The sequence below is a fragment of the Pinus tabuliformis genome, chromosome 7, assembly GCF_031772625.1.
Source record: "Pinus tabuliformis cultivar Carrire ecotype Pingquan chromosome 7, CPIR1, whole genome shotgun sequence".
Classification (NCBI taxonomy): domain Eukaryota; kingdom Viridiplantae; phylum Streptophyta; class Pinopsida; order Pinales; family Pinaceae; genus Pinus; species Pinus tabuliformis.
In genome coordinates this window covers 998,299,830-998,327,650 of record NC_142293.1, presented here as the reverse complement: position 1 = coordinate 998,327,650, position 27,821 = coordinate 998,299,830, and the positions used below count along the sequence as shown (strand labels likewise).

General features: G+C 38.0%; 1 protein-coding gene and 1 long non-coding RNA gene across 2 annotated transcripts; both read left to right on the top strand.

Moving 5' to 3' along the window:
* The first annotated feature begins 9,912 nt into the window (after positions 1-9,912).
* On the top strand, positions 9,913-12,447 carry LOC149250949 (amidophosphoribosyltransferase, chloroplastic-like). Its single transcript, XM_089459292.1, has one exon. The coding sequence runs from the start codon at positions 10,199-10,201 to the stop codon at positions 11,957-11,959; it is 1,761 nt and encodes a 586-aa protein (XP_089315418.1). The 5' UTR covers positions 9,913-10,198; the 3' UTR covers positions 11,960-12,447.
* An 855-nt stretch (positions 12,448-13,302) lies between these two features.
* On the top strand, positions 13,303-15,549 carry LOC149250948 (uncharacterized). The gene is made up of 2 exons (XR_016265962.1): positions 13,303-13,748; positions 14,588-15,549. It is a non-coding gene; the product is annotated as an uncharacterized LOC149250948 (long non-coding RNA).
* Positions 15,550-27,821: the final 12,272 nt, after the last annotated feature.

The window sequence follows — 27,821 nt, the reverse complement described above, 5'->3', positions numbered from 1 at the left end:
CGATGGGCCAGACCCGATGGCATCACAAATGATTTCTTATAAAATTTCAAGTCCGCGCCCAAGCCGTTTTCAATGTATTTGGTATATTTTCATTAGATAAATGAAAATACAAAGGGGAGCCTTGGAGCCTTGCGATTGCGATGAAGCCCAAACCCGAAAGGGTCCAAGAAGGGAAATTTATAATTCTTGAAGTCCGCCAGAGGTAATTTTTCATATTTTCCAGCGTTTTTTATGAATTTCCAAAGGCAAAGGGAAGCGAGGGAATCAGATGAGTGCGACATGCGACAACGACCTGAAGGGCAGACCTGATAGACAATTAAACCATGCTTGAGGACTTTTGAAGTCCAAAAGAAGCAGAATGGGTGGGATTTATAGTATTACAGTGTTTTCTGTGTAAAACAGAAAACGTTCATTATTAAAACATTTTAAAGGGAAATCAGAAGCCCAAATAGCCATCTCAAGAAAGAGACATAAGGCTGGAAGGGGAAAGGCAACAACACAGTATACGCAGCTCATCCCAAATCGACAAAGCAGTCATGGAGTAATACAGCGTAACAAACCACCACATTCAACAAGCGGTATGGCTGAGGGGAAGAGGACGTGCCTCAAGCAGATCAGCACATTTATCAGTCATGGAAGGTCATCCATATTACACTCCACCTGCTCGAGAAGGATAGCAGAGCATCCGAGAAGGTCAAATTCATTTGCAGACACAATCAGATTGCAATAAAGACCCATGTTAGACAATTAAAGCAGTTGGTGGTCCATTATGACCCCTCCACGCATAGAATAGCAGAGCATTTTGTAATGAAACTCTATATATACCCAGAAAATAGATGTAATCAGGTTTGATGGTTGTAGTTTTGATGTAAGGTTCAACTTCTGGAGACTGTAACTACTTTGATACTTGCAGCGTCTGGTCTTCATTTTCAGCTAATATAAGCTTCTTTTGCTGTTAATTGCTCACTTTTCCATTTCTACTTTGTTCTAGGTTGTGCTTGTTATGCATTTGTTCATGTGCTCTTGATATTTAACATTAGAGGGGTTGTCATCCCACCTCTGTGTTGAAGTCTAGTATGTATCATTGAATGTGTTGTGCAGGGTTTTGTTTACTTAATGCCAGAGAGCTGTCATCCTGTCTGCGCATTAGGAAATAGATTTGCAGACCTCTTTACCGGTCGCAGCCAGCCATCACATGGTCTTGTGCATCTTCTGGTGTGGTCAGTATTCTCCATGTTCACCTAATCCTCAAACTATGAGTAATTGGTGGTCTAAAGCCTTGTAGTCTGGGGGTTTTCACCCATGTCTGGAGTTAAGCATAGTAGAAGTGGTTATCTGGCTTGAATATGCATCATTCCTTCCATTCATCCATTTCCAGCATTTTGTTGAGTTTGTAATGTTCCCGAGCATCTCTGAGATACAACCAAAGGAGAGTTTCTTGGGGTGATAACATTAATTGGCGCCGTTGCCGGGGAGGGGAGATTGAAGCTCAACTTCCCTGTGAGACGACACAGTTCCGGATTTTGATGATAGACAAAGTATAAGCACATTTCTGGTTGTAATCATCTATCTAGCGACTCCATTGGAGGAAGACCAACCTTTGGCGACTCCACGTTATAGTCTTGGCTTCATGAGACACACTCGAAGAAATCCTCAGAAATCACCAGTTGTTCCAGTGCCTCACCCTGAGAAGATTGTTAACCACAAGAAAACATTGCAGAAAGGAGCATCAAGATCAGGTAAGCCCGAGAAATCTTATTTGTCTATGCACGAGGAGTTTTTAGTTGAGAATACACAGTTTGAAGATTTGAAGCCTAGTATTGCTAGTGAGGAAATACCTGCAGAGATTCATAAAGCTCCTTATCCATTTAGTTCCCCTTTGGATCTCAGTCCAAAGAAAGTCTCCCATACAGTCCATCATATTCCCTTGTCTCTGCCATCCATTTCATTGTTCCATACTGCTCAATCCACTAGTATCCTTCCACCTATCCCGGTCATGGCAGGCCAACAAGCACCTACAAAGATAGAAAGAATCGTTGCTGCTAGGTATGGATCCTTAGTCTTGCCTGTTCCTTTGAACGCTATGCTTGTAGGAGAATATCAGATTGAATATATTCCCAAGTTCACTGGCACAGAGGGAGTAACAGCTAAAGAACACCTTGAGGCTTTTTACAATTATGCTGATAACTTAGACATCAGTGAAAATGATGTGTGGATGAGAGTTTTTGTCCACAGCCTTGATGGAGAGGCCAGAAAGTGGTTCAGAGAATTGCCCCCTGGATCTATTGTTGATATTGAAGCCTTAGATGAAGCATTTTTGAAGCACTGGGGAGATAAGAAGGACTTGTTGTATTACCATACTGAGTTTTGTAACCTGAAGAGGGAAAAGGGGGAATCACTGCCTGATTTTAATAAAAGATTCAATCGTATGTATAGTAAGATACGGGTTGAAGTAAAGCCTACCCCCACCTCTGCCAAACTTGCCTATGCCAGTGCCTTTGACTCTGATTTCTATTTGTTGTTGAGAGAAAGAAGATGTGCTACTCTGGCTGACATGCAGGATGCAACACTAGAAGTAGAGTCTAATATTATGGCTGCAGAAAAACTCAAAAGTCATGCTGATAGAAGGAGGCAGAGAGGTGAGGCATCTTCTTCCTCTTCCTCACCTTCCGATCCCAAATTTGATAAAATGACTAAGATGATCGAGTCATTGGCGGCTAAAATATCTAAGCTGGAGGTTGAGCAGAACTCTGGGAAGACAAGGTTTCCAAACACATTTGCTCCAAGAAACCCAAATCCATTCAAGAGAGCAAATGAGCAAATGCAAATCATTCAGAAGGGTAAAGAAACTAATGAGGATCAAAGAGTTAAAGCTCCTTTCCAAAATGTAGTCGTGGAGGAGGAACAAATTGAAGATGAGGATGAAATTCATTGTATGGAAGATAAAGGCAGTGCTCCATTTTTTACCTTCGCTGCGTATGAGGAATCTTTGCTACAGGAACAAGACAGTCAAAGGTGGGACAGAGAGGCTGTTCTACAAACTGAGGAGTAGCAAAGATATAATCTGAGGTCACAAGCAAACAATGCCAAGGAGAATCCTGCCCAAAGAGCTGTTGTCCAAACTGAGTTACAGAACAACAAACAGAGAAGACCAGTAGCTGATCCAGTCATCCTCAAAGCACCAGTTCAAGAGGTAAGAGGTTCTGACAAGTTACCTCCCTCTTTCAGCTTTGAATCAGAAGTTCAAAAGTTAAAAATATATGTGCCTCTGGTAGAGTTGGTAAAGAGTGAAGTGTTTAGAAAACCTATCCTCGAGGCTCTTGAGCTGAAAGCCATACAAACCTCCAATGACTCTGTCAATTTGCAAGATGATAGGCCTGCAATTGTGCTTAGCCCAATGACTGAACCTGCTGATAATAATTCTCCATCTTTTTATGTCTCCTTGACTATTCATGATAAAATCCTCCACAATTTCCTGCTAGACACGGGAGCTAGCCACAATCTGATGCCTAAAGCCATCATGGAAGAGCTAGGCCTTGACATCACCAGACCATATCATGATTTATTCTCTTTTGATTCAAGGAAAGTAAAATGCCTAGGATTGATCAAAGACCTAGCCATTACCCTAACTCAGCTGCCCATGAAGAGCATGATGATGGATATTGTGGTAGCAGATATCCCTCCCAAGTTTGGCATGCTGTTGTCCAGGGGGTGGATTAAGAGACTGGGTGGGACATTGTAGAATGATTTATCTTATGCCACTGTCCCAGTTTTTGGAGGAGAAAGAAGGAGATTGTACAGAGAAGCACAACTGGCATACATCATCAGTGATGAGAAGAATCCTTCCAATCATCCCATTTATGCTGTGGATACCGATTTTGGAGCATGTATTCTCCAAATAGAAGAATCTCGGAAGGCCTCAATGCAGCTCAAGAAACCAATTGTTCAGGCGGAGGAGGAGCAAATTGAAGATGATGATGAAGTGAACAGATTCTTGCAAGTCATTGATGAATTTTCTGAAATGCAAATTGACCAAGATAATGAAGCTTTAGAAGAAGACCCCCAATTCTAGCTTAGAAATAAAATTGGCAAAGATGGCATGGTCCAACTTCCCAGCAATCATATTCCTAAGGGTCCAATTCCTCTAGAAAGACTATTTGACCACAATGATGTGCCTTACAAGGCTGCCCAAAAAGAAGATCAATCTGCACTCTGTAAGCATGATATAGGGAGTCCAGGTCAGCCTAGATACATAAATCTGTCCACTCATCTGTCTGCTGACCAAAATGTTGAATACTGCAATTTAATGAAGCAATTTGCTGATGTTTTTGCTTGGAAATATACTGGCCTGAAAACACATGACAAAAAGATCATTCCGCATAAAATTCCTTTACAGAAAGACACCATCCCTTTCAAACAGAAGTTGAGGCCAATAAACCCTTTGCTCCTTCCTCTGACTGAACAAGAACATAATGAGGAAGAAGACATGGAAAAAAGGATCGTTGATTTAGCAGAAGTGCATCAGATCAGAGAACAACTGACTGAAGGGTTTGCAGCACATCAGAAGAAGATCAAGCATGCTTTTGACAAAGGGACAAAATTAGATAATTTTCAGGTTGGAGACTTGGTCCTGAAGTGGGATGCACTGAAAGAAAAGAAAGGTAACCATGGGAAGTTTGATGCTTTCTAGACAGGGCCTTTTATCATTTCTCAGATACAAGGGAAAAATACCCTCATCCTGAAAAGTATGGGAGGAGAAGCAGTTTTTGATGGCCCAGTCAATGGGCGTTTTCTGAAAATTTATGTTGTTTAAGGTCTTTTGGCCTTAAAGCTGTAAATATTTTGTTTTATCAGTTTTAGTGTAGGATCAGTCAGACTCCATGCCCAATGGAACACTAGGAATTTTGCTAATTTGTTTTCATCGGAAAGGCATTGATCTACAGGTTCTTGAGACCTCACAGGGAGGATCTCATCCCCAGAAGGAGCCAGTGTTAGCTCTGCTATACAAAAGGATAAAAAATGGATCCAAGACGCTCCCAAAGTCTGCAAATCTGCTTAAAATCACGCCAAAGGACCCAAGTTTGCCCCAAAAGTATTCAGAATCCTCTTAAGGATCATTCAAAGTCAAAACCATTGCAAGAGGAGAGCCCTTGGAAGGGCGGAAATACACTTTCAGGAGGCTCAAAACACTCTAAAATCATGCAAAAGCATTTCCGCAGGCTTAAACTGGACATTGCACAGCCACCGTTAGATCTAGCCGATCAACGGCCCAGATCTAGTCGGTTAATCATATATCGGCGAAGCAGAGTGGGTAGGCTTAAAGGGGCATATGACACGGCCAATCAGCGATCACCGATCATCGCATCGGCGGATCGCAATCGGGAAAACCAAAGGGGCAGGGCCTTTACATATGCATGCATGCGACCCGATGGGCCGGACCCGATGGCATCACAAATGATTTCTTATAAAATTTCAAGTCCATGCCCAAGCCGTTTTCAATTTATTTGGTATATTTTCATTAGATAAATAAAAATACAAAGGGGAGCCTTGGAGCCTTGCAATTGCGATGAAGCCCGAACCCAAAAGGGTCCGAGAAGGGAAATTTATAATTCTTGAAGTCCGCCAGAGGTAATTTTTCATATTTTCCAACATTTTCTATGAATTTCCAAAGGCAAAGGGAAGCGAGGGAATAGGCCGAGTGCGACATGCAACAGCGACCTGAAGGGCGGACCCGATAGACAATTAAACCATGCTTGAGGACTTTTGAAGTCCAAAAGAAGCGGAATGGGCGGGATTTATAATATTACAGTGTTTTCTGTGTAAAATAGAAAACGTTCATTATTAAAACATTTTAAAGGGAAATCAGAAGCCCGAATAACCATCTCAAGAAAAAGACATAAGGCTGGAAGAGGAAAGGCGACAACACAGCACACGCAGCTCATCCCAAATCGACAAAGCAGTCATGGAGCAGTACAGCGTAACAAACCACCGCATTCAACAAGCAGTATGGCCGAGGGGAAGAGGACGTGCCTCAAGCAGATCAACGCATTTATCAGTCATGGAAGGTCATCCATATTACACTCCACCTGCTCGAGAAGGATAGCAGAGCATCCGAGAAGGTCAAATTCATTCGCAGACACAGTCAGATTGCAGCAGAGACCCATGTTAGACAGTTAAAGCGGTTGGTGGTCCATTATGACCCCTCCACGCATAGAATAGCAGAGCATTTTGTAATGAAACTCTATATATACCCAGAAAACAGATGTAATCAGGGTTGATGGTTGTAGTTTTGATGTAAGGTTCAACTTCTGGAGACTGTAACTACTTTGATACTTGCAGCGTTTGGTCTTCATTTTCAGCTAATACAAGCTTCTTTTGCTGTTAATTGCTCACTTTTCCATTTCTACTCTGTTCTAGGCTATGCCTGTTATGCATTTGTTCATGTGCTCTTGATATTTAACATTAGAGGGGCTGTCATCCCACCTCTGTGTTGAATTCTAGTATGTATCATTGGATGTGTTATGCAGGTTTCTGTTTACTTAATGCCAGAGAGCTGTCATCTTGTCTGTGCATTAGGAAATAGATTTGCAGACCTCTTTACTGGTTGTAGCCAGCCATCACATGGTCTTGTGCATCTGCTGGTGTGGTCAGTATTCTCCATGTTCACCTAATCCTCAAACTATGAGTAATTGGTGGTCTAAAGCCTTGTAGTCTTGGAGTGTTCACCCATGTATGGAGTTAAGCATAATAGAAGTGGTTATCTGGCTTGAATATGCATCATTCCTTCCATTCATCCATTTCCAACATTTTGTTGAGTTTGTAATGTTCCCGAGCATCTCCAAGATACAACCATAGGAGAGTTTCTTGGGGTGATAATAGTGACAACGATGGCATTGGGTTCTGCATCAATAATCTGCTTCCCTTTTTCATCCCCCTATTAGGGTCTGAATCAGAGTCAGAACATGCATATGAATTCAAAGCCTTCAAATTGACCACTAGTGACTTCTTGGCATGACACTCACTTGTGTTGTGAGTGGCGCTCTTGTGGAACTCACACTTCCCATTGTCTTTCATCTTCGTGGTGTTGTTCTTTGCTTGTGGCTTCGATGGGTTATCCTAGGTCACCCCCCCTTGGATTTATCTTTTGTTTTGTGATGTGGGGGTGTCTTTTCCTTGCTTCAATTTCACAGATCCAAAGTCTCGCTTCTTTTGTTTAGATTTTTGTTCAATCTTGACAACATATCAGTATGCTGCACCTAGTGGGGAAATGTCTAGGAACTCCATTATTTCTTGAATGTATTTGTTCAGACAACCACAGTACTTGAGCACCAGATGTCACTCAGAGTCTTTAATACCCAACTTTATGCGTAGAGTATGAAAAATATTTGTGAACTCATGCACATCTTGGTCCCTTTGTTGTTGTAGTGTAGTCCATTGCATGTATTTGTCCTCATAACTCCCCACAATGTAATATTGTTCCTTGACAACATCTCGGAAAGAGTTCCAAGTGGGTGCGACTGTGAACATAAATGATTCCTCGAGCCTTTTCTCACAGTAAGTTTCCCACCGGTCCTTGACATGGGGAGCGACCTTAAGCAGTGCAAAAGTAATCTTCTACCTATCGAAGAAACTATGGACTGGAAAATAACCCTCCAGCGGATTCAACTATTTATCTATAACATCTACATCTATTTGACCTTCAAATATCTTGTACCTTGAAGGGGGCGATGCCTCCAAAGTGATTGTTGGAGGAAGATGTGTCGCTGGTGGGCATCTGCCGAAGGATCTAGGTAAAGTTGTCCATCATCTTGTTCCTTTGCCGCTCGAGGGCTTCTTTGAGTAGTAGTTTGATAGGATCTTCCACTCCCTTGTCTCTCTTTTCTTCCGCCATGGGAGGTTGTCGGTGTCAGTGGGGATGGTCTTGCAAAAGTTCAACTAGTTCAAGTCCCAAGTCTTTATACCTTGACCCTATTGGGGAAATGTACATAAAAACATAGAAAGATTAGACCACTATGATACCACTCATCCAAATTTATGCAGGAACGAAATGAAATACATATATAAACAGAAACACAAAGCTACAACGAAAACAAAAATTTATTTCATTAATAACAAAGTACTGAAAATTGTTACATGCATGATGGAAATAACTAGTTTGGGCGATGGTAGCTTATCTTTGAGAAGAGATGTGGTGGCTACTTGCCTTCTGCATTGTGTTACAATGAGGCTTGTAAGCCTTTTTTATCATCAAGAAATAATGGGAAACCATAAATATCCAAAAACCTAACCCTAGGAGATGAAGCGCCAAAAACTGGTGGGCCTTGTTGGGGTTAGTTTGAATGACAACTTTCCGGGGTCGTAACTCTGGCATATGATTTCCGTTTGACTATCATAATACCTCGTTGCAAAGAACTGCAAGAGGAGGCCGAAAAAGGTTTAATAAATTGGTCTTGCACTTTTTCAATCTCCCCGTTTTCCCCGAAAAAATGTCTTTTAGGCCCTCAAAACGGTTTCAGAAGTTTAGGACCCAAAAAATGGCCAAAAATAGTAAGTTGTGCTACAATTAAGGAAACTGAAAGAAATAATGGTAGAGGTCCAAGTGGAATAGGCGGGTGGCCACCAATATCCACCTGGATCATATTAGCCTTTAACTCATAACCTCTTGGAGCCTCAAGGAGGGAAAGGATGATGGGGATCTACCTCGCTCATAGGAAATATCATGAATTATGAATCATTGTTGACTTGCAAGTATTATCTACACAATATGACAAAATATTCTACAACTCAAATCCACATTTGTCTCCTAACTCCATTCCTAACATCATAAACAAAACTTATATAAGGATTTATGGATGATTATTATCTACATATTATTCCATACGTTATTTTATAGCCCTAGTCTAAACCATTGCATAACCATGAAATTGTTTTATTTTAATACTAGGGGTTTGGTGATTGGACAAAATGAGTTGCGTTAGACTCAAGATTAAACCCACTTATTGCAACTAAACCCGTAGGATATATGCAAAGACCCACAAGTGACTTTGCTTAGAGTCTAGACATCCCAGTGGAGTAGTGCCTACACTCTTAGTCAAGACACTTCAATCCAATGTGATCATTATTGACCAATACACTACTAGTAGGCTTTGAATCTAGGTGGGGCAGTTAACAAACAAACACCTTACCATTTGAGCTATGTCCTTGTGACAAAAAAATATCATCATAGCAAATAGTTTTTTGCTTTCAAAGATGACAAGAGAGTAAGTTTTGATCTATTTATCTGTGCATGAGAAATGTAATGTAAACCTTACCCATTTAACCACTACCTGTTACCTCATGACAAACTTAGAGGCTAGAAACCCTTATAGAATTGAACTTGGTAATTGGTGAAAAACTCTTTTCACTGGTAGTTCAACACCTTTGAGCAACAATTATGAAATCTAAGAGAATTGGCCATTGCGAAGATTAAATACAAGTCGGAACCTCACAATTTGCAAAGCTAAGTGTAATAGAAGGCAAGCGATAGTTAACATGAAATTGAAAACGTCAACTTAAAATCAAGACCTTAACGTTAACGTTAAGCTTTCAAATTTCTTATTTAAAATTTGAACCTAGCCAAAGAGGTTACCTCCACGGATTGGAGGCATTGGAAGTATTGATCCTCCTCACCAAAAGCCTCCTATTGGAGGCATTGGAAGTATTGATCCATTGATCCTCCTCACCAAAAGCCATAAAATTGTTAGAAACACGAACGAACGAACCAACTATGATCCTCCTCACCAACAACCGTAAAAAAAATGCGTGAGAAAAGAAGGAAGTGAAATAAATGAATGAATCCTTTTGCCATTTGGATTGCAATCGACCGCTATACCAGAAATACAACAAGTGTTTCACATCCGAACGTCAACATTCGAGTGCATGTTGCGATCAGTGACGGAGCGTGTCATAATACCCAAGAGATAAACCGACGCGGAGGTGGCAATCAAAAAGCCATTGTCGAGGAAAGGATGGAGTAACGAGCTTCCACCTCCAGATCAGTATCAAACTGTCCCATCCGTGTTCTGCGATTCCTGCCTTCTCTTCTATCTCCTCTCCACCAGAAACACACCCTGACCGTCAAATCTATCAAAATCACCTGGAGTTTACCCAAAACCCAACACTAAAACGCCATGAATCCCATCCACTAATTATTTGAAAAATGGCAGCATGTAGTATTCTTTGCTGCGCTCCAAAGCTCTGCTCAAATACACTCCAAAACCCTACAGGTCCTCTGCAACATTATCCCCAAAACCGCACAGGTCTGCATTCGGACAGTTTCCTCCCAGCTCACTGTCTCTGCAGTTCTGTATGCTCGTCGCATGTCCCCAATACCCACAAAAATTTCCCCTCTAAAATCCCTACAATAGCCCCCAGAGCCCATGCAGGAAGCCCGATTTCGCAATTTTTTCCCCAAGAAGAAGAAAATGATGACTTCTATTCAGACGATGTTATAAAGGAAGAGTGTGGCGTGGTGGGAATTTATGGCGATCCGGAGGCGGCACGGCTCTGTTATTTAGCCCTGCACGCCCTGCAGCACCGTGGTCAGGAGGGGGCAGGAATCGTAACCGCGACCGATGGGGTTTTGCATACCATAACCGGCGTGGGCCTCGTTGCTGATGTTTTCGACGAGTCCAAGCTCAACAAGCTCCCGGGGAACTCAGCCATCGGTCATGTGAGGTACTCTACTGCTGGTTCTTCTATGCTTAAAAATGTCCAGCCATTTGTGGCCGGCTATAAGTTTGGCTCTCTTGGTGTTGCGCATAATGGGAATTTAGTTAACTATCAGACCCTTCGGGCTAGGCTTGAAGAAAATGGTTCGATCTTCAATACTTCTTCCGATACAGAGGTTGTGCTTCACTTGATTGCTATATCGAAAGCTAGGCCGTTTTTGCAGCGGATTGTCAATGCATGCGAGCAGTTAGAGGGGGCTTATTCTATGGTTTTCCTTTCTGTGGATAAATTGGTGGCTGTCAGGGATCCGTATGGCTTTAGGCCCCTGGTCATGGGGAGGAGGAAGAATGGGGCTGTTGTTTTCGCCTCCGAGACCTGTGCACTGGATCTCATTGAGGCGAAGTATGAGAGAGAAGTGAATCCCGGGGAGGTCGTCGTGGTGGACAAGGATGGGATAAGTTCTCTGTGTTTACTGCCTCATCAGCAGAGGAAAGCCTGTATTTTTGAGCATATTTATTTTTCTTTGCCGAATTCGCTCGTCTTCGGGCGATCGGTTTATCATTCCAGGTATACTATCGGTGAGATCCTCGCTGATGAAGCTCCAGTGGATTGTGATGTAGTCATTGCGGTGCCAGACTCAGGGGTTGTCGCTGCGCTTGGTTATGCTGCCAAGGCAAATGTGCCTTTCCAACAGGGCCTGATTAGGAGTCACTATGTGGGGAGAACGTTTATAGAGCCTTCTCAGAAGATTAGGGATTTTGGAGTGAAGCTGAAGCTTGCACCGGTGAAGGCGGTCTTGGAGGGCAAGAGGGTGGTTGTGGTCGATGATTCAATTGTGAGGGGCACAACTTCGTCCAAGATTGTGAGGCTGATTAAAGGAGCAGGGGCTAAAGAAGTTCACATGAGAATTGCTAGTCCTCCTATTATAGGCTCTTGTTACTATGGTGTTGATACACCCAGCAGGGAAGAGCTGATTTCCAATAGGTTTAGCATTGATGACACCAGGAAGTTTATCGGTGCAGATTCACTTGCTTTCTTGCCACTCGAGAGGCTTAGGAAACTGTTGGCGCATGAGGCTCCAACATTCTGTGATGCCTGCTTTTCTGGAGAATACCCTGTCCCTCCTCGAGAACTTAAAATTAAGAGAGTTGGGGATTTTGTGGATGATGGGTTGAATGGTAGTGTTGAGTCTGGATGGACAGAGACTCCTAAAGAACAAGTACTTGGACCTGCGGGTGTAGCTTCGTAATCTTCCTTTTTATGTATTTTGTAACCTTTGTTGTTAAGTTGTGACTTGTGAAGTATTTTGGCTCAAAATGCAGCTCCTAGTAGCGTGCCACGTTAAATTGTGGGGTGCATACTTCTTTCAGATGAGGTCCTAGTACTGCGTTATTTGTGGGCAAGGTTTGTCATCGAAATCTATTATTACTTCTGAAATATTGTGAAAATGCGCTTGAAATAACTGTTCTTGGACAAAAGATCAATAGTTTCATTTCGTGGAGAAAAGATGATTATTTCCTGTAAGGGCTGACAGAGACACCACAAGAGGCACTTATCAGTGATGGCCTCCTGAATGTGATAAGTTTTTGTACCTAGGATGCGTGTTTTTTGAGTGCTGCCATTCACTACAGTCTTGCTTATTTTATATGAAGAAATTGATGATATTGTAAGCACTTGTTTTGGAAAAACTTGTAACAAAGTTTCACCCCCAGGGTTTCGGGGGTGAGCACTTAATCATCTGCCGTTTCTCCCCTGGATATAAGGGTGTAGTCTTCACCCGAGACCTTAGGCATAAAAAATTGCTATGCGTTTTTTTTCCATAACAATGCTTACAATATGTCATTCTGCAACAAATAACATCTGTAGGCACATGGTTGAATTTTAACATTCCTTCTGTTTATGTGTGGATTACTGAATACACGAGTATGCACCGTAGCCATCTTTTTGGTCATTTGGTGTTGGCTTCTTTCTTTTGATTTAACTAATTTCTATTTAGAATTAACGTTGTTAGGATTTTGGATGCAAGTTTGCATATCCCTTGTTGTCATGTATATCTTATCTGATAAATCATAACGTTTTAATATTTACTAAAACATCAGGAACAGTGGGAGCAAGAGTGGATGGAAAATAGGTGCTCGTGACCATGCCTTACTCTCCCAGTGACAAAATTTTATCTTACATATTTTTGTTCAGAAGCAGAAGGAACAAACCAGAGTGAAACCATCTTGAACGATGATTTTCAAGGGATTTATCTTATTCCCTCATTGTCCTTTTTGTGTTGTTCTCCCCTTCCCCTTCCCCTTCCCCCTCCCCCACTTTGGAGATTTTTTATGCATAAACTTGGATTTTTACATAAAGTTAATATAAATATATGCATTGTAATTTGTATATTTATTATTATTATTATTTGGTTTTTACATAAACTTAATAGAAATGTATTATTATTATTATCTAATTTTAAAGTCATGGCCAATCCAGATAGCTTTTTTTTAAAAAGTGTTACTATTCTTTTAAAGAGTGCTACTAGATATAAATGTATTATTATTATTATCCAATTTTAAAATCATGGCCAATCCAGATAACTTTCTTTTAAAAAGCGTTACTATTTAAAAATTCTTTTAAAGAAAGTGCTACTAGATATAAATGACAGCTACCACCTTTTAAAGAGTGCTACTAGATATAAATGTCATTGTCAGAATGACTAACATCAGATGCTTTCTTTTAAACAGTGCTACTAGATGAATGCTACTAGATATAAATGTCATTGTCAGAATGACTAACATCAGATGCTTTCTTTTAAACAGTGCTACGAGATATAAATTTCATTGTCAGAATGACTAACATTGGATGCTTTCTTTTAAACAGTGCTACGAGATATAAATGTCATTGTCTGAATGACCAACATCGGATGCTTTCTTTTAAACAGTGCTACGAGATATAAATGTCATTGTCAGAATGACTAACATCGGATGGTTGAGGTTTTGAGTTATAAAACATATGAGGCTCTGCGGTATAGCAACATATCCTGCAAAAGGAAGGTGAGGATACAAAAACTTGTGTACTTTAAGATCATTTTACCATACATGAATCTCATGGAGGCATCTTATAAAGAATTATACTATTTTTGTATATGAATGATTTAAAATATACACAGATTAGTTTGTACATTTTTTTGTATATGAATGATTTAAAATATACACAGATTAGTTTGTCCATGGAAGATTAAGCCTTTAAGATCCTAAATTGCCAACCACTTCGATGGGTGGCAACAAGATTCACCTCTCTCTGTGTCATTCTGTGACAATCCAGGCTGGGTATCTCCCACTTTGTGAGTGAATATCATTCTCCAGTTGAATATCCAGTATGCTCGGTGACTATGTAACATCATACCACACCAGACCCCTTTTATTACCAAGGTGATCGGAGTATTTATTAATGGGGAACTTAGCTTGGCAAGGAATGAATGTATACCTTGGAAACTAGAAAAGGAACCTTTTCCCTTCCTAAATAGAGCAGCCTTTCCTGATTTCAGGTTGCAAAGAAGTATCAAGGAAGCAAATTTATCTCAAAGGATAACTACTAACCGAGGGATGTGCTTTTTGTCTGACTCATATTGATAGAAAGCAGTTAGTGAAGTCTGAACTTTTCAGGTTTAAATGTTATCTGTGTGTGCTTGTATTGAATGGTCTGAACCTTGTAAGGCTCATCATGTTACCTGACACATTGTTGCGTCACTGTACTGTCTTAGTTTTGGAAAAGTGAGAATTATATATCAATCTATTGAAATACCAGCCAAATTATTTTAGAATATAAACCGTGCGCAAAAGCACCTCTGCAAAGATCTTGTTGATACCCATAATTGATTGTGTCACTGCAGAACTGCAATCGACTTTCTGACCAGGGTATGATCAGTTTTTATTTATCGATATGCAATGGGAAAATGAATTTATAAAGGAAGGACAGATCTGGATATATGGTCAAGAAAGAAGAGAAGAGGCTAGTTGAGTTGCTTCCCTTGACCTAAAAAGTTTTAGGTGAAGTGTTTAAAAGCGGGGACTTCATCTCGATGCTAATGCTTCGCATGAAAGAAATTAAGATTTGTTTTGATAATTGAAAGTTGATTTCTTTGTGGCTAAATTGGGCGAAACTGGCCCCTCCCATATATGTTTGGCGAAATAATGGGGCCATGATAATCTCCAGTTCTGGCAAAGACCAAATCCGACTACTATTCTGTGATTCTCTGTCTTGCTATTAGACTCAATCTATTCCTTGTGCACATTCGGACACAACTTACAGTCAAGTTCAGTGACTTTTATGGTAGTCTTCCTTGCGAGATGGGCATAAACACATCATGTCATCACCACATAATAAAACATTTTATGTTTTTTACCGAGTATAAGATTTTGCTTCATTAAAAGAAGCTCGTCCAGGGACTCTTTTCCAGAGTACGAAGAAGTTGAGGATGTTAATGGGGAGAATGCTCTGTGATGGGTGCTCATAATCATCTGATCCTGAAGGCCACGCTTGAGGAAATTTGCTTTATTTTCAATATATCTTGATTAACGAGGTTGATCATCCTTCGATAGATACATTTAAAGCCACACCCTTTCTTTCCGGACTTGTTAATATGTGTTCAATTACTATCCTTGGAGGATAAGCTGATTGTTATTTTCAACTCTTGTTCTGAGCCATAAGAACGGTACAGTAACTTTGAGGCAAACTATTTAAAATTTGTATTCTGGTGACGTTTTGATGGGGTCAACGAAGGAATAACGGTACCGTAATTTTGAGGCAAACTATGTAAAATCGAGTATGTTTAAGTGTGATTTTTTGGAAAAATTTCTGGTTTATTTTCTGATTTAATTTGTCTTGAATTTGGTAGGGATTTATTGAAATTACAAGTTTGTGATTTTTTGGAAAAATTTCTGGTTTATTTTCTGATATTTAATTTGTCTTGAATCTGGTAGGGATTTATTGAAATCACAAGTTTGACAGGTGAATTCTTTACAATCGAAGTGCCCTAATGGATTTGGAGGTGCTGAATCCATATATGCAAGGCGCTGAATCCATATATGCAGTCAAAAAACCAGTTTAAACAACACAAATCAAGATTTGACCACAATTTTTTTTACGGGATTCCAGTCAGAAATTCACTAGAAACTCCAAAAAATCACACTTAAAGACTACTGTCTTAAGTAGTATCACACTTAAAAACTACTCTCTTAAAACTACTTAAAAACTACACTCTTAAAACTACTATCTGGTGAGGTTTTGATTGTGTAAATGAAAGAATAAGAAAAATCACACTTAAAGACTACTCTCTTAAAACTACCAAAATTTGTATTCTGGTGAGGTTTTGATTCCGTCAATGAAGGAATAAGTTCTATGGCTCTGTTGGGACTCGGGAGAGGCAGGCTAGTTTGTCGATCATATCCATTCTAGATCGTGGTTTCTGTTTCCGTATTTGGAGCAGCATTTAGATATGCTGCTAAAAGTAGGTGTTTTGCTTTATCAGGCAGAGTTGGGCTGCTATCACGCTGGAAAATATTTATTGAGCCTTCAAAACTTCAGCGGGCACTGTTGGGCTGTTATCACGCTGGAAAATATTTGTTGAGCCTGCAAAACTTCAGCGGGCACTGTTTGGCTGTTATCACGCTGGAAAATATTTATTGAGCCTTCAAAACTTCAGCTGGAAAATATTTATTGAGCCTTCAAAATTTCGAGCACTGTTTGGCTCTTATCACGCTGGAAAATATTTAGTGAGCCTGCCTAAATTAATTAGTCAAAGATTTTCCAGGGAAACCTAATTATACTCTCGCCTCTATGGAGACTAAAGAGTTCATGCTACTGATTTAGAGAATAATATTTTTTTAAGATTGTTAGATTGATCAAATGGCAACCATAAAAATTCGAGTCTTATGACCTGGTTTTGTTAACATGGAGTTTTAACTATTTGAAAACAAACGGGATTTCCAATAACCTGGGCATCATAGACACTTTTTAGTGTTCACTGTTTGGTTCTTATCACGCTGGAAAATATTCATTAAGCCTGCCTAAATTAATTAGTCAAATATTTTCCAGTGAAACCCAATTATACTCTCCCCTCTATGGAGACTAAAGAGTTACTGCCATTGATTTAGAGTAATAATTTTTTAAGATTGTTAGATTGATTAAATGACAACCATAAAAATTCGAGTCTTGTGACATGGTTTTGTTAACATGGAGTTTTCACTTCTTGAAAACACATGGGATTTCCAATAAGATGGGCATCATAAACACTTTTTAGTGTTGACTTGCTTTCGTGTCAGTTGAAGAAATACTCATAAATATTGACAATTATGTGATGTTTGCGTTTATTGAACACCTTAAATACAATTATGTGATGTTTGCGTTTATTGAACACCTTAAATATAAAAGTGTCGACAACAATTATGAAGGAAACACTTGATGTTAGTTACTAATAGAGTTCGGGTGCGGATGGAGGACGGTATAGAGTAAATAGTTGTTTCCCATATATTTGTTTCGACAAAGAATATGTGCAGTGCCCGTCTTCAATTCTAGTTGTTCTGGGCACCAAATTTCTATTAATGTAGCTTAATGTTCTTTTTCTTAACTAAGATCACCGAGCTTTCAGTGGACGATCACATTTTCTTAAAACATATTTTGGTTCGAGCTTGCAGTGGAGGCTAACATTTTTTTAAACATATTTTGGTTGGAGCTTTCAGCGGAGGTTCACATTTTGTTTAAACATATTTTTGGCCTTTACAGAAATAAAGACATACAGGTTTTCTACTATACAATAAAAAACATCCCTGGATAAGTAGTTTGCTTCAGCAGCCCTACTGCTCAGTGCTGGCACTGGGGCTGAAGGGTTTTGCAATAGACCATTTAAATGTTAAAAAAACGGTCTGTTACTTGTACATATTGAGTTTAAAGCCATAAAGATGTTGATTTTTACTTTGAAAATTGTTTCTGGTATGCTTAAACCCTAGGATTATGTTACTTCCAAAAGTGTTTCTGGTATGCTTAAGCCCTTAAGATTATGTTACTTGCACCAAAACCTTGTACAAGAATAAAGATCAACGATTTTCAAGAAGAGCATGTTTCATAACTAGGTGTACTTTAGAATGTTTTTATAATATGATTAAACCCTTAGATTATGTTAGTTTTGTATACCAAACCCTTGTGCTAGAATCAACAAAATAATATTCACTAGTCTTAAACTCTGTTATATCATTTCTTGAGATATATGTTTTCTAGGATATAGAGAGGATTGCCCTATTTTGTAAGGATTGCCCTATTTTGTATTTGAACTTTGCAAGGGGCATGGAATATTTTTCAGAAAGCATCAACTGTCCATGTCTTTGAATATTGACATAGATTCAAACGTTTGTAAGTCACAAAAAAGTTTCCTAATATATGTTAATTGTGTTGATTTTTTTAAAGTATGAATTAAACTTTTTGACACGTTGTGCTAGAATCAACAAAATAATATTCACTAGTCTTAAACTCTGTTATATCATTTCTTGAGATATATCTTTTCTAGGATATAGAGAGGATTGCCCTATTTTGTAAGGATTGCCCTATTTTGTATTTGAACTTTGCAAGGGGCATGGAATATTTTTCAGAAAGCATCAACTGTCCATGTCTTTGAATATTGACGTAGATTCAAAGGTTTGTAAGTCACAAAAAAGTTTCCTAATATATGTTAATTGTGTTGATTTTTTTAAAGTATGAATTAAACTTTTTGACACGTTTCTATTTTTGAAAGTCATTGGAGGTGTCTTTTTTGAGGCCTCCTTCAATGGTTTTATACCTTTGCGATGCGATGTAATTTAAAGGATTATGGTTGTAGTATCGTTATAGTAAATAGATTACGGTTAATAGACGCTGCTTAATATTCAAATATTGGATAGGTTGGCTTTTCCAATTAATGGTTTCTGGGTAAATTTTAGGTCTAATACTTGGGAATGTGTTATTATTTTGTTTGAAGTTTTTATAAGTATTGGTTTGATTGAACCTGATAATGATTGGAATGTGTTATTACTTTGTTTTAAGTTTTTTATAAGCATTGGTTTGATTGAACCTGATAATGATTTTTTTTTTGGTAAATTTTAGGTTTAATATGTGGGAATGTGTTTAAGTGTGTTATTATTTTGTTTTAAGATGTTATAGTATTTGTTTGATTTAACCAGGGTATTGATTTTTTGAGTATTCAAAATGGTTTTTTTTTTTTTTTTTTTAGGTTGGTGTAGATTTTGATTTATATGAGCATTGATTTTATGGTAAATAAGGTAAACAAGAACATAAGGCATTCCCTTCTAAGGGATTTTGTAGTGGATACATAGTGATGTTTTTCAACTTGAGCTTGTTTAATTATTTGGTAACTAATATTAGGTTTTATTTATAGATGATCTCTTGAGGTTTACATGAATATATTTCTTTTTGATAGAAAAATGAAGTTTATCGTAAATTCTTTTTTGGAAAAATGAATATAGAAGAAAATAAAGATGTTAATATAGTAGTGGAGAGTAATATATATCAAATGAATTGAGTTCTTTAAACAATGCAGAACAGTATAAATGAAAAAATACGACTCCATATGCCTTTCTTTAGAGTAAAGCTGAAGAAATATTGAACAAAACAATATAAATGAAAAAATACAAACTCCATATGCCTTTCTTTAGAGTAAAGTTGAAGAAATATTGAACAAAACACTGATGGAAAAAACAATAAGTATGTTTAGTGATGCAAAAACAGTGTAAGAGTTTTGGTTAGAGACATTGGATACTCCATGTTATTGAGAAAAATGATCACTTACATTACTGCTGTTTGATAAAACCTCACAAAGCACCTAAAAGGCTCCTTTCAAACATCTGAGTTTTTGGTTGTGATTTCTAAGTGCTTGGTTGTGATTCCAAAGTGCATGTTATAAAGGAGAAAAGTTCAGAGAAAAGTTCACTGGAAAATAAGGAAGAGAAGTTTGGTTACAAATATGGTGTAAAACAATAGAAGCTTGGGATCTTGTTAACAAAGAAGATTGTTTATAGTCGAGTTGAATTTTTAGGGAGTGAGAAGTACTCCTAATCCTGGAGAATAATCAATAAAAAAATTCACATAAAAAGAATAACCAATAATTAAAAATCATATAAATGTAGCTTTTGGGGAGGATGAATTCTTTGATTCAACATAAGAAGATAAAGTCGAAGAGAAGAACCTCATACCCTAGTGTGAGGAGATTAAACAACGAGGAGATTGACTCAAGAAATAAAGTAATTAGAAAAATATGCCCTTCTTCTTTGACTTTTGTTTTGCCTTTAGTTTTATTTGCTATAATCACATAAATGTAGTTTTTATGGGAGGATGAATTCTTTGATTCAACATAAGAAAATAAAGTCGAAGAGAAGAACCTCATACCCTAGTGTGAGGAGATTAAGCAACTAGGAGATTGACTCAAGAAACAAAGTAATTAGAAAGATATGCCCCTCTTCTTTGACTTTTGTTTTGCCTTTAGTTTTATTTGCTATTTTTGGATGATTTTAACATGGTTAGAGATATAGTTCAAGGATGTAGTCGATTCAAAGCAAATTAATCTTTAAAAGAAAGTTGTGGTGGAAGAAATAAAGGTTTCGGACAAAAATAGGCATGAGATTTCGTTAGAATTGGTTACCAGTGGGTGTCAAATGGGTGTTCAAGAGGAAGTTCAATGCTGAAGAATTATGAAGTTTGGCTGGTAGAAAATGAATGTTCTTAGTGAGATAGAATTTGTTCTAGTATTTTTTCTATTTTTTTTCTATTGTAACAAAAATGGATTTGAATATCATATTAAGAAAAATTAGGAAACATTTTTGAAGGTTTTATAGGGAAATGAAAAGAGTGGGTTTGCAAGATGAAGACTATCTTTTTAGGTGAAAAAATCTAAAATTGTGATATCAAACGTTTGATACCTATTTTTTGATATTTGGATTTTGGATTTTGAAGAAGCACATTGATTATTAGGTATATTTTAAGTAAAGTGATTACCAATTTGTTTAAGTGGTGTTATATGTTGATGATAATTTAAAATACGAAGGAAACCATCAAAGATATTCATTTTAATTGTTTTTTAATATTTATTTCAATTGTCTTTTGAGTTTGATATGACGGAGATATTTATTTTAGTTGTCTTTTAAGTTTGATAGGATGGTTTTTGGTGTTGCAAGTTTTATTTTGAACACACAAATAAAAAACATAGCCTTTTGACTCAAAGGAAATATGTAGGTTGAGACAATATTGCAATTTGTAAGAATGTAAATCAATCAAAAAGATATTGTATATAGATACTCTTATTAAGTCAAAAGAAATATGATGTAAGAATGTAAATCAATAAAAAAGATGCTGTAAATAGATACTCCTAAGATGTAAGAATGTAAATCAATCAAAAAGATAGTGTAAATAGATACTTCTATTAACTCAAAGGAAATATGTACGTTGAGAGAATATTGCAATGTGTAAGAATGTAAATCAACCAAAGCTCATATTTTTATAGTTATAAAGTTATCTATCATGTAATGTTTCAAGACACAAAAGGATGAGCACATGTTTTGTGTTTCTTATATGAGTGATTTTGGAAAGTTGATGTATGTTATGGGATGTTAGAAAGTTGGTGTACGTTTGCTTTGTGCTAGGCTAGAGATTTCCTATACAGTGAGAGTTTTAAATAGATATATATCAAAACCAAGGAAGGAACATTGGACAATGGTAAAAAGGATATTCAAATATTTGTGTGGCACTTTTATGTGATTTGTTACAAAATATTTTTTGATTGAATGAAGGAATAGATCAACAAAGGTGTACCTTGGGTTGGAGCTCTTAATTCTAGAATATCTGGAGATATATGTGTTTAACTTATTTGATTAAGCGAGAAGTTAGATGAGCAATATGCATGTAGTTGCATTATCAATAACAAAATTCTCTCATGCTAAGGATGCTATATAGTTGCAGAGTTCATACAAAAAGTAATATATACAACAAGTGTCAAAGTGATTTTTTTTTTTTTGTAAATATAGGAAAAAAAACCCTACTTGTCATGTGAAGACAAATCATATTGTAAGGTAGTGCCATTTTAAAGGCAGGCTTCTTGGAGAAAGTTTGACATATTGAAAAAAGTTGTCGGGTTTTTGATACTATTTGTAAGTATTGAAAAGTGTTCACAGTGTAGGGAATCAATGGGCATTGTTGCCCCAAGCATTTGAGTTTGTCACTATTGGGTTTTGTTGCAAAGAATTCTACAAGTGAAAAATTGTTGGATGTGTTGTATTGTCTACAATTATAGATTATAGATCCCTACATGTTTGGGGGGAAATATTAGTCTCTACATGTTTGTTTCTTGATTGTGTAGTTGTATTTTTAGGCAGTTTCAATGCATGGCTTTATACCCATTAACATCAGATAAGGGATTATAGATCCCTACATGTTTGGTGGGGAAATATTAATCTCTACATGTTTGTTTCTTGATCGTTTAGGGGATTGTGTAGGTGTATTTTTAGGCAGTTTCAATGCATGACTTTATACCCATTAACATTAGAAAAAGGATTATAGATCCCTACATGTTTGGTGGGGAAATATTAATCTCTACATGTTTGTTTCTTGATTGTTTAGGAGATTGTGTAGGTGTATTTTTAGGCAGTTTCAATACATGGTTTTATACCCATTAATATTAGATAAAGGATTATAGATCTCTACATTATTATTCTATAAAGGAAACTGTAGGGTAGTGCCATTTTGAAGGCGAGCTTCTTGGAGAAAATTTGACATATTGAAAAATGTTGTCGGGTTTTTGATACTATTTGTAAGTATTGAAAAGTGTTCACATTGTAGGGAATCAATGGGCTTTGTTGCCCCAAGCATTTGAGTTTGTCACTATTGGGTTTTGTTGTAAAGTATTTTACAAGTGAGAAATTGTTGAATGTGTTGTATTCTCTACAATTATAGATTATAGATCCCTACATGTTTGGTGGGGAAATATTAATGTCTACATGTTTGTTTCTTGGTTGTTTAGGAGATTGTGTAGGTGTATTTTTAGGCAGTTTCAATGCATGGCTTTATACCCATTAACATCAGATAAGGGATTATAGATCCCTACATGTTTGGTGGGGAAATATTAATCTCTACATGTTTGTTTCTTGATTGTTTAGGAGATTGTGTAGGTGTATTTTTAGGCAGTTTCAATGCATGGCTTTATACCCATTAACATTAGATAAAAGATTATAGATCCCTACATGTTTGGTGGGGAAATATTAATCTCTACATGTTTGTTTCTTGATTGCTTAAGAGATTGTATAGATATATTTTTAGGCAGTTTCAATATATGATTTTATACCCATTAATATTAAATAAGGGATTGGTTTTAATTTAGTCTTTGTAAATTAAAATTTGTTGTTACTATGAAATACTTGAATATTGTGTTGTGAACAATCAGCGTTAATGCATTGAGATATAAAAATGTGTTAATGCATTGAGATATAAAATTGTAACTCTAAATTAAGTTAAACTTTCCCGATAAAAGTTTAACAGATAATCATATGTACACTGAAAATGTGCATTTTTTTTGGTTCTCTATCAATATAGATTTCTCAGAAGTTTAGTTGAGGCAACAACTTGAAAAAGTATGTATACTATCAACTATGAGAAATATTAGTATTTCTACTATCAACTATGAGAAATATTGCCTGGAAAATTTATGTGAATGTATTTTCACAATCTATATAACATAACAGAGTGAACCCATTGGAAACACGGGGATTGGAATCTCTGCACGGAAAAACTATGAGAAATATGACCTGAAAAATATACGTGCATATATTTTCACAATGTATATAACATTCGCGTATATATTTTCACAATGTTTATAACCTACAAAGTGAATATATAGCAAAACACTGCACAGAAAAGCTATGAGAAATATGACCCAAAAATTCCAAAGAGCATATATTTTCACAATGTCTATAACATAAAGAGTGAACTCATTGGAAACACTGCCGTTGGAATCTCTGCACAAATAACCGTTTTAAAATGCGTGGGGTTGTATCACATGCACGCGATTTCTTTAATGCATTGCTAGTGGAAATGTGGGGAGTAATTCCAGGGCTATATTTTTCCATTACTAAAAATTTATAAGTTATCATTAAGTTTGGAATGATATGAATGATATCATTAGACTGTTATCATTAAGTTTGGAATGATATGAATGATATCATTAGACTTGTGGGCTGGGTCCAAACACTCTTTTGAAATAGTTTTAATTCTTTTTATTCTCGTTCCCTCCTTCCTATAAAATTTGAACCTACCTAAACCCAATCTTAAATTGAATCTAAACCCACACAACCACCTAAACCTAATCTATTCTCCATCCCTCCTTTATACTCAATCTTAAATTGAAACTAAACCCACACAACCACCTAAACCCAATCTATTCTCAATCCGTCCTCCCCATAAAATCCCCCTCTATAGAAATCGAAGAAACTGAACCCACACAACCACCTAAACCCAATCTCTCCTCCCTATAAAATTCACAGAGCCACCTAAATCCAATCTCTCCTCCCTATAAAATTTGAAGAAACTAAACCCACACAACCACCTAAACCCAAACCCAATCTACATGTAGGTAGTTTTTTTAAATAGGCTTATCGCTGAGTTCAAACAAAATTTTGACACCAGATATCGAACAAAAACCTTGACACTAAATATCGAAGGTAAAAATTAAAACAAGCATTCATTCTCACAGAAAGGAAACCATGTAACCCCATATAGGAGTGGACTCAGGAATACGAAAAGAAACCCATCGACCACCTCCTGCAAACGTTTTCCAAAAACCGTGGTACCGAAATCTTTGGGAGGACGTAAACTCCCCCAAAGATGAAATTAAGCCGCCCAAAAGCTTCCCACGCAGGCGAGAGGACCATAAACCACAAATAGTTTTGTTAATGTGGATGAAAGATTGGAAAAAAAACACTTGATAAACCACGTCGAAGGAGATATTTTGCCTTGATAACAGAGAGTGACACTACTGACCTAAACTTCATGGGAGAATCCATATGTGAAGCAATCCAGATTTCAAAAAGAGGTGTGTGTCTGCGTAAAACTAGAGGGAGGGAGAGGTGGAAAAGCTCCACACCTAGATGTCTCCGATCAGAACACCGTTGCAGAGAAGGAACCCTCCGATACTGCCGCCACCATTCGGGTCACCGTGAAGTCAGGGCACACAGCACTGCCGTTATATTTGCCACCACTTCGAGCAGAGAGCACCAGAGCCGTCAACTAGAGACGCCATACCCTCAACAAAAAGGCAACTGCCAAGCTATTTATCATGTCTCTTACTTTCCCATGCTGCTTGAAATAATGAGAGGCTATGCGTGAACCCTTCGACCCAAATCCTAATGCCATGTATCACCCAAACTTGTCGCTCTGTCATCCATAGATTAATGGATTTGAATTACATTAATTATGAATGGATTTGAATTATATTAATTATGAATTTTATTATGTTAGTATTTTATTATGTTAGTGTTTGAGTAGAGATGCTCATTTTACAGCTCATTTCCTACAAATAAATTTAGCAGAAAGTTCAAAATAAAAGAAATGAAAAGGTTGAAAAGTCGCAATCATAGCTTAAAAAATTCAGTGCAATCATAGCTTAAAAAATTCAGTTGGAATACAATGTTAGTCGAAAATTTACGGTTGACTTCTCCTTATAAACATTGGGTTATCTAGCCAGATTCTATGGTTTGAAAAATCATGATTTCTTAGGATGCATATTTGATGTATCCTAAAAGATCGAAGATGTATTAAAAAAAAAATATTTTTTTTTGGAAGGTAACTTATGAGCCTAGTATAAGTATGATTAGAGTTTATTTAAATGTTTTGTATAGTTATTTTTAATTTTTAGATTTTATGATTTGAACCTACCGGTTCATTAAAATGAATCATACAGATCTAACATGAGCTTATAGGTGTCACGCCCCTACACCTGCGGTGATCTTCCAACCGCTTGTAGCGAGGTGCGGCACCATCGAATGTTTTCTTTTAACAATACTAGCACCCGTGGACTACGCCTACTTCAACATGAACATACTTAGTTTATGTTTTTACGACCGAATAAAGCATTATCCTTTATACTTTAGCGAAGACCATTCTCAATTATTAACCATGTACAATAAACCGAGAACATCAACAATAATCAAGTACAAAGGGAGGGGCAACTCCCAAAAAGTCTGCCCAACAATGTATTATAACAACTTTTCTTCAATAGTACAAATACAAGTGATGCTTGACAATCTTCAAGCCAACACTTAGAATAATTTTACAACAAGGCATAAACCAGCCTTTTTACAACATTCCCTGCACCTTTGCATAAGAAGGAGTGTTCACCTGAGCCACTCAACCTCCCTACCAAATCCTGCATAAAACCGCACACTAGAACTCCCTCAAACCGTAACCGTTCACATAAGACAACTTACGAAGTCCTTAATTCTTATGCGCATGAGATATGCGCATATCCTTCCAAGACTACGCACTTTTCCCCTTGTCCTTATGCGAGAGTTATGAGCGAAGATCGTTGGTGATTATGAGCTCCATACATGTTTTATTTATATGCTTGCATCATGCTTATTCACCTTTAAGGCCGACCACTTAACTTATGTCATGAAGCCCTCCACATAATATTTTATGATGTCGGCTTTGTTATATTTTATGCCCCATGTGAATGCGTATAAAACCTTCGTATACTCTTATAACATGTGCGTATAAGTGAGGAATGACACTTAGTCATTTTTCGGTGTGCATAGTTTTGTCGTATTTATCGTCGCAAGCTGACCGCATATCGTCGCACTTGTGTCGCAAACCGTCGTTCAGCGCACCCGCGCGCCCGTCCGCGCCGTGCACGATCGCCCGCCCGGCGCCTGTCCGCGCCCGTGCACGATCGCCCGCCCGGCGCCCGTCGCACCCGCAACCGGAGGTCCTAACATTCTCCTCCACCTGAAGTCGTTGTCGTCCTCGACAACATACCATCATCCATGATGTTGTTTCCTCCACATAAGGCAAACACCACCGCAACATATGTAGAACCACTGTCATCTGCAATATGTTGTCCATGTGTGTGTCTCCTCCAAAGTGAAGAGATCATCTCATCAAACCGACTCTCGATGTGCCCCATTCAGGTCCATGAAGCCCTCTCCATCATCTGCAATGTGCCATCCTCAAGTCTTCATAGAAACAAGTATGCACTTGTCTTACCTATCCATGTGCTGCCCATGATCCTTGATCAAATCAGCTCTCATGTATAGAAAGTCGTTGAGTCTCGGCTCAACCCATGCTCAAGTGTATCACCAAAGCATCATCATTGTAACTTCATCACTTCAAAGTGCCCCTTATCGATCATCTACATCAAGTCATTCTTCCAAGCCATGCCCATACATGTACTTTGAAAGTATGCATCCCATACTGCATCAAAGTCACCTGACCTCAGCTCCTCAATGTGTTAGATCTTTAAGTCCACCATGCATGAAGTCCCTAAGTCACAACAATCCCATGTCCTCATGAGCTCCATAACCCATCCCCATGTAGTAGGAATGCTCCATAGCTGCTCACAAGTCCATCCAAGTCTTCAATCTTATCAACTCTCGATGTGCCCCATTCAGGTCCATGAAGTCCTCTTCATCATCTGCAATGTGCCATCCTCAAGTCTCCAATCTTATCAACTCTTGATGTGCCCCATTCAGGTCCATGAAGTTCTCTTCATCATCTGCAATGTGCCATCCTCAAGTCTCCAATATTATCAACTCTTGATGTGCCCCATTCAGGTCCATGAAGTCCTCTTCATCATCTGCAATGTGCCATCCTCAAGTCCCCATGTCACACTAGCAAGTCCTCCTGCATAACATTCCTGCCCTAGCACTCCTCTTTGGATGTCCCTTGACATCTCTACAAGTGCTTCCACACAATGTCCTTGCATAGGTCTACCATGCTCCATATCTTCAAGTCTCCAACCTGATGTCCATGACTAAGTTTCCCATGTAGTCCAACCAAGTAGACACATCACAACATCTGGCCATCCCATCCAAGTCTTCAACTTT

What these genes read in the sequence shown, in the direction of transcription:
- LOC149250949 (XM_089459292.1), top strand. Translation starts at nt 10,199, where the DNA reads ATGGCAGCATGTAGTATTCTTTGCTGCGCTCCAAAGCTCTGCTCAAAT.